The sequence below is a fragment of the Harpia harpyja genome, chromosome 24 (genome assembly GCF_026419915.1).
Source record: "Harpia harpyja isolate bHarHar1 chromosome 24, bHarHar1 primary haplotype, whole genome shotgun sequence".
Classification (NCBI taxonomy): domain Eukaryota; kingdom Metazoa; phylum Chordata; class Aves; order Accipitriformes; family Accipitridae; genus Harpia; species Harpia harpyja.
Genome location: NC_068963.1, coordinates 838,159 through 847,986, shown reverse-complemented (window position 1 = coordinate 847,986; position 9,828 = coordinate 838,159). Strand labels below are relative to the sequence as shown.

General features: G+C 51.3%; 1 protein-coding gene across 2 annotated transcripts; it reads right to left on the bottom strand.

Annotated features, from left to right (window-relative positions):
• Positions 1–149: 149 nt before the first annotated feature.
• LOC128135781 (soluble scavenger receptor cysteine-rich domain-containing protein SSC5D-like) lies at positions 150–7,308 on the bottom strand. Of its 2 annotated transcripts, none has more exons than XM_052774849.1 (7): positions 7,113–7,308; positions 5,175–5,201; positions 3,730–4,059; positions 2,987–3,316; positions 2,248–2,577; positions 1,354–1,683; positions 150–452 (listed from the first exon to the last, which is right to left on the bottom strand). In XM_052774849.1, the coding sequence occupies exons 1-7, from the start codon at positions 7,141–7,143 to the stop codon at positions 418–420; spliced, it is 1,413 nt and encodes a 470-aa protein (XP_052630809.1). In that variant the 5' UTR covers positions 7,144–7,308; the 3' UTR covers positions 150–417. The 2 variants fall into 2 exon arrangements, with proteins under 2 accessions (XP_052630809.1, XP_052630810.1); XM_052774850.1 differs by having other exon boundaries at positions 3,730–4,056; positions 7,113–7,222.
• Between the last annotated feature and the right edge of the window lie 2,520 nt (positions 7,309–9,828).

Sequence of the window (9,828 nt, the reverse complement as noted above, 5' to 3'; positions counted from 1 at the left end):
CCTGAGAAATGGTATGCTGCCATACCATTGGTATACATATTCATCGTATTCATTTATCACATAAATATTCATCATGTTGGACCAACTGCACCCTGCCAGATAATGTGCTTAGGCAGCAGAGATCCACGAGCAATTTATGAGACAGCCAGTTCAGTTTTAGGGGAACTTTATTGTTACTTTATGATATTTGCTTTTCAGTGGGAACAATGTGTTGAGCTGGATTTTCCATCAGTGCAGTTATTACTGAGTTTATAGATCCTTCAAAGAATGAGAGAGAACGGTTTTGCCAAACCCTGGATCCTGTTGTGGCACAAAGATGGTTCTGCAACATCCCTGGCCTTCACCTTCCCAGCTGAATCTTGCTGGCCCATCTTGCTGCAGCAAGATGAGCACGGACCAGCGGGGCCTGTCTGGCACTCATGGTGCTTCTGGCTCCTCCAGGTTCTTGTTAACTGCAGAGAAAGGGAGCAAGGTAAAGCAAAATCTGCTCTCAGGAACTGTCTGACACCAGAATTGCCTGCTAGAAATGACAAAGACTCTGCTCCTGAAGAAGGTCTGCAGGTTGGGTCATAGCCTTATATTTGGGGCTCTTGGGAACCCAACCCGAGCTTTGGACAGGGCCCTGCGGGAGCCAGGACGGGACTGTATGAAGTGCAGAATGCACTGACTGATCTAGAGGACTGCAGCACACGGTCCTGACAGCATGACCCTGTGCAGCACCCAAGTGAAATCCAAGCCCCTACAGCCCTGCTCCTCCATAACAAAACCAGCCTAAGACCCCCAGGGATTCCTCCCTTCACCCATGCAGGGCCTATCCAAGATTCTCTCCCAAGAAACAGGGCATGAGAAGTCAGGAACTCAGCTCCCAAGAGCTTCAGAGAGTCCAACTCAAATATTTACTGAGTATTGATGATGTACCAACACAGAGGCATCTCGCACTAGACACCGTTGCCCCCACAGATGCTCATCATTGTATCCTGCCCCAGAAACTGCCCTACCTTCCTGCTTTCTGCCCTTTAGGAGCCTTGCCCTATATAAAACCCCCTTGACAGCATCTCCCCAGCAGGATCCATCCCATAGTCAGACTGTCACCGGTGTGTTTGCCTCTGCTGTGCTGATGCCTCTCTCCCACCAGCTGGTCCCACCACATCCATCCTAACCAGACGCTCTATATTCCTTACAGCTCCCTGCTGTATTCATTTCCCTGCCTCCACCAGCATTATCCTGAGCTGGTGGGAGCCTTCCCACCCTGTGATTCCCCTTCTGTACCCTGCAGTTGAGCCTGCTGGCTCTGCTAGAAGTGTTTGACCTTGTCCCCACATCATTTCAGATGCCACAGTGATGGGCAGTTACCTGCACAAACAACATCAGCGTCCTCTCCGTGATAGCAGTTGTGTTCACCCCATGGCCTGGCCTGACAGTCAAAGATGCTCTCTTCCGTCCCGTTGCATTCAACATCGTCTAGCCAGATGATGTCTGACCCTCGCCCATAGCGGGCACCTCCCATAGCCGACAGTGGTGACCCGCAGCCCACCTGCTTGCACACCACCTTGGCATCCTTCATGTCCCAGTGGTCATCACACACACTGCCCCACCGGTTCTCGTGGAGCACCTCGACTCTCCCAGCACACTTGTTCGGGCCATCCACGAGCCGGACTGGCCCCTGCTCAGGAATGTCCACCTCTGCACCAGTACCCAGAAAATAAATGTTAAGAGAGCATCCTACACACCCCACCACCTGTGGAAGGCTTGCCTGCTTGGCAGAGGCTCAGGTGTCTCTGAGCACACCGGCGATATGGCAAGGGCCAGGCTTCTCTGGAGTGGGAAGGAAGACAGAAAAGCCAGGGAGAGGGGCTGTGGGAAAAGGGCAGGAGGAAGCTTTCCTGGTCTTCATGGATGGCTGCAGGCTCTACTGTGTGTCTGCTTCAAGGAGTCTGCTGATGCTAGTCACCCTGCAGCCCAGAGGTGGGACAAGGGACCAGAGCAGTTTCAGGTAAGAGAGGATTTAATGCTGCTCCTGGGTCAGCTACATCCATGTGTCATCCCTAGGTCATTGGGCAAGCACTGCACCCAGTGATGGGATGAGTTAATCAGCTGCGTCCCTCTCTTGTTCCCACCAGCAGATATCCACAGAGCTGCACTGGGGCTCAGGACCAGCCCTGATTCAGGCAGGGGGCATGTGTGTGGTGGAATCTGCCCACCCTACTGCCCAGCACGCGCAGGATGCGGGATGGAGGGGGGGGTTACCTGAGCACTCCACGCTGGCATCTTCTACGTGGTTGCAGATGTTGTCTCCCCACGGCTTTGCCTCGCATTCAGTGAGGGATGCTTCTGTCCCTGTGCAGTTCACGTCACTCAGCCAGATCTGGTCCTTCCCTTCCCCGTATTTTGACTCCGGAGGGGCTGATAGCACCGTCCCACAGCCCAGCTGCCTGCACACAACCTTTGCCTCCCGTAAATCCCACTGGTCATCACAGACGGTCCCCCAGACGCCATTGTGAAGCACCTCGACTCTCCCGGAGCAGCGGTTGGGGCCACCCACCAGGCGGACTGAAGTGGAGACGGTGATCCCTGAGTCTGCAGAGACATCCAGAGAGAGCATGCTCAGGCTATGTATTGGTGTGTGTGTCCCCTCTTCCCTGAGTATCCCTGCCCTCCACACAGCAGCCTCTCCTCCATGGCTTTCTCCACATATAACATGCAACTGTCCAAGCAAGAAGAACAATGGCAGTCTTAACCTCAAGCCTGAGCTGAAGAAAAATGGCCACAGAGCACCCCAGTAAGCAGAGAGGAGAGAACCTCCCAGACTGAAGCCCTCTTCCATGGTGTAAGGACCCCAGGCCACCAGCAGGACTATTAGGTTAGCACCAACCCAGTAGGAGAGTGCCTCATAGGAAGCCCTTGTTCCTGTCCAAGGTTGTGCCCATGTTGACAGTGAAGGCACCCTAATGCATGGCTGGCAAAAGCAGGAGAACGGAAGGATTACCTGAACAAATTGCACTGGCATCTTCCCCGTGGTAACAGTTGTGGTCCCCCCACGGCCTCGCCGGGCACTCAGAGAGAGCAGCTTCCACTCCTGTGCAGTTCACGTCATCCAGCCAGATGGTGTCAAATCCTCGTCCAAACTTGGCTCCAATGGGGGCCAGCACCGCATCCCCACAGCCCAGTTGCTTGCACACCACTTGGGCATCATTTAGATCCCAGTTGTCATGGCACACGCTGCCCCACTGTTCCTCGTGAAGCACCTCAACCCTCCCAGCACATCGGTTCGGGCCTCCCACCAGCCGGATTGGTCCTGGCTCAGGTATTTCTGTTTCTGCCAAAAACAAACGAGGGAAAAGTTTTGGGACATGTCTCTGTACCCCTGATCACCTGGAGAAAGCAGAATCTCCCATGATGCACCAAAACTGTCTCTGCTCATCCCAAGTGCCTGTCAAAGGCTCCTTTCCTAACTTCTGTCTTAAGAAGAAAAGTTGAAGGGAAAATAGTATCAGCATGGAGGCCGTCAGGGAAGGGAGGGCACTATCTGTGTCCTCTCCCATCTCTGCAGGTTGTTCCAGGTCCAGGAGTTGTGATGCAACGTCTCTGGGTCAAGCGGGGTAGGAAGCTGGAGCTTCAAAGTCATTCTGCATCCCTGACCTCCTAACTGGATGGGTCAGAAATTGCACCCTGGCTTATTTGAGGCAGAAGGGCCAATGTGGCACAAAGTAGAAAACACCTGGGGGTTACCTGAGCACTCCACGCTGGCATCTTCTACGTGGTTGCAGATGTTGTCTCCCCACGGCTTCGCCTTGCATTCAGCGAGGGATGCTTCTGTCCCTTTGCAGTTCATGTCACTCAGCCAGATCTGGCCCTTTCCTTCCCCGTATTTAGACACCCGAGGGGCTGATAGCGCTGTCCCACAGCCCAGCTGCCTGCACACAACCTTCGCCTCCCGTAAATCCCACTGGTCATCGCAGACGGTCCCCCAGACGCCGTTGTGAAGCACCTCGACTCTCCCGGAGCAGCTGTTGGGGCCACCCACGAGGCGGATCTCATGTTTGCTTGTGTCTACATCTTCTGGAGAGACCAGACACCCCAGGGTGAAGGCAGAGAATGAGAAAGAGGGCTTTTCCTCCCCAGTGAGACTGTCTTTATTGCCAAACCAGGAGGAAGAAAAGCCCAGGATATTCTAGCATCCCAAATCTTTGGTGGTTGGGAACCGGGTTTTGAGCTTGGAATGGCCAAAAGCTGCAGGTGTTTGTGGGACCATAAGTCTGTTCTGAGATACAAATCACAGGGTTCATTTTCAGCTGTAAAGGGAGATGTGTAGTCCCCCCAAAACCTACCACAGCATTCAGGTTCTGGGTAAGTGTCCCCAGAGTTAAGGCCTGTGTCTCCCAGCAAATGCTGCTACAAGGATTGGAAGCAGGGAGGAGAGAATGGAAACATTTCTACCCATTTCCCAAGGGAAGGGTTGGGTTTTCTCAGCTATTGGCAGTGATTGCTGGGTGCAGTTGTGGACCTACAGCCAGTCAGCACTTGGGAGTGGAAAGGACCTACTCAGTCCTGTTCCTGCTGTTGAACCCACCAGGACACACAATCACTCTGAAAACCTGGCCCCAGTTGCCAAACCTCTGATCACAACACTGTTTGCCACCTAATATCAAGAACCAAATCTCTCTGGATACCGTTGTCCCTTTGCACAGATCTGGGGTGCTGTAGTGGCAGAAATTCAGGGACTGAAAAGTGCCAGGGACTGAAAAGTGCCAGGGTCTGAAACCCTGAAGCACCTCCACACTGGCTTATGGAGCCAAGGGGACACCAGGCATTCTTCCATCTCATGGAGATCAGAGCCCAGCATTGAGGGTATCCCAACTTCTGGTTTAACTTCACTAAAATGAGCAGCTGTTTTGTCAATGTTTTGGATCAGTACTGCCCCTTTCACCCAGAAATCTCCAGCCAGCTGCACCTCACAGAGCATACAGGAGCTAGTCAGGTCTTCTCCATCAGCTAATCAGGAGAATGGGGTTTACAGAAAGATCATTGGCCACAGAAGCAGGTTTCAGACCAAGGTCTCTTGGCCCCAAGCAGCATATTTAAATCTCCAGATCAGACATAGCATCATTCTGCATGACATTTTATGATAGCTGTGTGTGCTGACTCATGCTCCACTCTATACTACAAATACTGACCTGCCAGCAGGACTCCTGCAAGGGAAGCTGAAATAGAAGAAACACAGGGTATTAGTCTGAGTCTTATGAGCTCTGCAGAGTGCAGAGATTCAGGACAGCAAAACACAGGCAAGAGACAAGACTCTGTGAGCTCTGGTAGGGCCCATCATTGCTGTCTGTCTCCCTAACCCAGCTGTCAATCAGCTTTGCCTATCCTAGTGCATGTCCACAGGATTTTCTTGATAAAGAGATCAGATAAGGAGAGAAAACCTAAAAAAACCCCAAAACCAACCTACTGGGGGAAAAAAAAAAAAAAAATTGGTTTGGGCAGATAATGTGAAAATACCATAGCAGAGCAGTTGGGGTTTCTCTTGTCCACATTCAGTCACCTGAAAGTCAGTGTCCAGACAGGTTAGATTAGATGATTAGATTAGATTATTGAGGCTCCTGTGACAGCCAGTGGAAAGAGTTGAGTCACAGCTGATGCATACCAATCTCATCCTAGGGCTGGTGTCCAGAGCAGCAGAGGGTCGAACTGGGGCTGGAGTCTCTGCCTAAAGACTCTTGGTGTGACACCCAGCTCTCATCAACAGCCAGGCAAGAGGTACACTACTGAACGAAACTGCTGAAAATGTGATGAGTTGCAAGCAGCACAGCATTTTTATTCTTGCCTGCTGGTCAGGGCCAGACCATGAAGAAGCATTGCTGTCTCTGAACTTCAGGCAGGCACCAGACAAAATTAACCCCAGGACTGCTGTCAGTCCTGCAGACATTAATGGCAGCAATAAAAATGCCACGGGAACAGCTATGGGCCTGCTACTGGGGTTGCGCAAAGAAGCGTCTTCAAGGTGGACTGTGTCTGGAGCCTTGTGCAAAGAGGCTATTCCCATTCAGCAGATTTCCCTGAGGATTAACTAGAGGTGGAGGCAAACCCTGGGAGGGAAAGCCTGAGGAAAGACTTGCCAGGACCTGTTTTTCCTGGAAACTCAGGAGAAGGGGACTTTGTGCCCACTGTAGAAGGTCAACAGCAAAGAAGAGCTGAAAACAAACAATGATTTCTGCTCCCAAATGCGGCAGTCTGGCAAGATCCCAAGCATTGACCAACAGCTTTGGGCAAGGGCAGAACTGCTGACAAGCCCAGACAAGTCATTTACCCATCTGCCTTTTTTTTTTTTTTTAGCTACTTCTAAGGTTTATGGGCTGAGATACCTAATGGTTATCCCCCTTCTCTGTAAATTCCAGTGGCATTCAGACAACATATCCTCTTGGGAGCCTGAAGTGCCTACCCACGTACCGTACCCACTGAGCACGCTCAGTGCCTCTGCCCATTGCCACCAGGTCTGGTCTCATCCCTGATGCACAGGAACGAAGGAAGATACAAGGAAGACATTTTTTATGATGAGGGTGGTGAAGGACTGGCACAGATTGCCCAGAGAAGTGGTAGATGCCCCATCCCTGGAAACATTCAAGGTCAGGTTGGATGGGGCTCTGAGCAACCTTCAATCTAGTTGAAGATGTCCCTGCTCATTGCAGGGGGCTTGGACTAGCTGACCTTGAAAGGTCCCTTCCAACCCAAACCACTCCATGATTCTACGAACCCACAGAGGCTAGGAACCCACAGCAGATAAACAGGGGCAGGGAAGCCCACCTCGTGTGCTGCTGTCTTTGCTCACGAGCACTGAGATTCAGTTCCCGAATGAGACACTTCTCAAGGTGTCTGGGTATTGGTGCCAAGGTGGGGCAGCACCCAGCTGTCCACCTGTGGCCATCTAGTGACATCTGAGGGGATCTGAGTGTCCACACTCAGCTATCAAATACCACCAATTGCATTTCAGTTCCTTGCAGTGTCCCATTTGCTTTGTGCTGCGGGCTGTAGAAGAAGCAATAGTGGAAGAGGAGAACCACTGACAAAGAGATGCCAAGACAGAAGCAAAGAGAAAAAAATCCCACCTCACTTACCCCAGAGACATGCCAGGAGGACAAGCCTCATGTTGGTGGCAAAGATACCGTGCGCTCCTTGTCTCCACGGGAGAGCAGGGCAGGGAGGAGACAGGACATGCACCCAAAGCACTGGCTATTTGAGAAGTCCCCCTTGTCACAGCTCCTCCCCTTCACCTCGAAAAACTCCCTCTGCGCCCCGTGGCAGGCGCTCAACAAGTATGAAAAGCCAAGCCTCTGCCAGGAAGTGACTCTTGGGCCATGAGCATCACGTAAGCTGCATGATTGTGAAATTGGGCTGTTTTGGGAATCTGCAGAGCAAACAAGTCCTCTCAGGACAGCCGATTCTGGACCATCAGTGGCAGGGATGGGGGGAGACAGGGGTTTGCAAGTTGCCTTCCATGACCGGCTTCTTGCAGCTGCAGGAATAGGGCATCAGTGCCCAGGCTTAGCTGGGAAAATGGGTATGATCCCATGCCGGTAATGCAGCGTGAGAAGACATAAGAAACCTTTTCCCACTGCTGAAAGCAGCATCTTCCAACAGGGGAAGTTTTTTCCAGCTTTTGTCCCTTGTTTGTCCCAAAAGACGGGAAGTCTTTGTGAAATTTGGTTGCAAGCTTTGTGTGTGTTCACAATCCAGTTAATTTTTTGGTTGGTGTGAGACCTCCTCCCGGTCTTAACAAAGCCAGATGTGCATGTGGCAGGATGCTCTGTCCCTGGATGGGACAGCCAGGCTTCCAGATCCCCTACAAGGCTGAACCACCCAGATAGTCACACTGCTGAGCAGGGATATGATGCTGCTGCTATCGTGGGTAGGATCTACCTCGTGCCAACTTCTCTATCTGGAAAATGCATTTAGATACCTTGTATGCTCAGCAGAGATCATCAGGCACTCCTAGGCGGCAGTTGCAGTCAGGTGTCAGACTCAGACACCCGCACTGGAGATGTCTAAGGGGGAAGATGCCCCAGGGCTGGCTGAGGAGGCGGACATCCTGAAGGGTAGGTGATGTGATGCTGGGAGAATCGCACCGCACCCTCCACCACTCAGCAAAATCCTCGACCCCCTCTTTGCATTTGCACTAGCTATGTGGGCAAGCTTAGCCCACAGGACCATTGCTCAGCATCGTCTCTAGGAAGCTCAGAGGCAGGTGCAAAATAGCTCAGCTGAACATACAGAAAATACGCTTCACCACTGAAGACACACAGGAATATCTTTCATGCCAGGGACTCTCCGTTGGACAGACAAGTTTTTGTGCAGCTCTGAGGTGCTCCTCTGCTTAGACTGTACAACCCAGGGACTGCTTGCAACACCTCCTTTGTCTTCCCCATGCCAAGGAAGAGTGTGAAGATACCCTCTGGAGATGACAGACAAGAGAAGGTCCCTGGCAGAAATGGAGGGTAGGAGTGGGTGACCACTCACAGGGAAGGTGAAGGAGGGTAGAGGTAGCAAGTCTTTTCTTTGCAACAGCCGCTCCAGCAGATGAAAGGTGAAGGTGATAGGCCAGAAAAGCAGACCTGAATAAATACAAATCTCAGGCTACCAAGGACCATGGCCTTCTCAAAGGCATGCATCAGTCCAAGGTTAAGTCAGGTCCATATGAAATTCAGTATCAAAGCTGTGTGTGGTGGAGGAGAGCATTGCATCCAGCTGAGAGCAGATGTATCATAGAATCATAGAATAGTTTGGGTTGGAAGGGATCTTTCAAGGTCAGCTAGTCCATGTCCCCTGCCATGAGCAGGGACATCTTCAACGAGATCAGGTTGCGCAGAGCCCCAGCCAATCTGACCTTGAATATTTCCAGGGATGGGGCATCTACCAACTCTCTGGGCAACCTGTTCCGGTGTTTCACCACCTTCATCATAAGAAAGTTCTTCCTTATATCTAGCCTGAATCTGCCCTCTTTTAGTTTAAAACCATTACCCCTTGTCCTATCACAACAAGCCCTACTAAAAAGTTTGTCCCCATCTTTCTTATAAGCTCCCTTTAGGTATTGAAAGGCTGCAAGAAGGTCTCCCCGGAGCCTTCTCTTCTCCAGGCTGAACAACCCCAACTCTCTCAGCCTTTCTTCATAGGAGAGAACACAGATGAGCTCTGTATCTTAGCATTTGAAGACTGTTCTCATCCGTTTGCCTAGTTTTCAGTTTTGCTCATTGAGTACATTTTCAATCTCTCCATCTCTGTCCTGGTTTCTATGCTTAGCTGCTACTGCCTCCCTTCTGGACAGTCTCCAGCAGTTGGCCAACACCCTTCTTGAAAGCTGATGCACACACCCAGCCACTGATGAGCAGCAGAGACCTCAGCTCTGCTGGGAAAAGACAACAGTCACACAGACATCTCGTGTGTGGGAGGACCCCCTGTTCAGAAGCCTCAGGTGAGGTTTGCTTTTGTCGCAATACCCATAGGTTGTTGAGCCATAGCCTGTTGTGCTTTGATACTGATCCTTAGGTTCTTCCCACTTGCAGGAAGTCTGGCCAGTGATTCCTGGTTTGTATTTGTACAGTCGATTGCTCACTTGATAGTTAATCCCAACAAACCTGTGTTTGTTGATAACACTTGGCATGTTATCTTCTAGGTGGCTACAAATAGAAGTATTGGCTTTGTGCTCAGTGTTTTTCCAGGAACTGGATTTAGACTGAATCCTCTAAAATTCACCAGAGTTCCTTTCTCCCCCCCTCCCTTCTTCCCTCCCTTGTTCCCTCTTCCTTCCTCACCTCCTCCCTCTTTTCCTTCCTTCCC

What these genes read in the sequence shown, in the direction of transcription:
- LOC128135781 (XM_052774849.1), bottom strand. Translation starts at nt 7,143, where the DNA reads ATGAGGCTTGTCCTCCTGGCATGTCTCTGGG. An exon ending in CCTCCTGGCATGTCTCTGGG is followed by an intron (nt 5,202 to 7,112) that starts GTAAGTGAGGTG and finishes CTTCTATTTCAG; the next exon opens with CTTCCCTTGCAGGAGTCCTG. An exon ending in TGCCAGCGTGGAGTGCTCAG is followed by an intron (nt 1,684 to 2,247) that starts GTAACCCCCCCC and finishes GTACTGGTGCAG; the next exon opens with AGGTGGACATTCCTGAGCAG.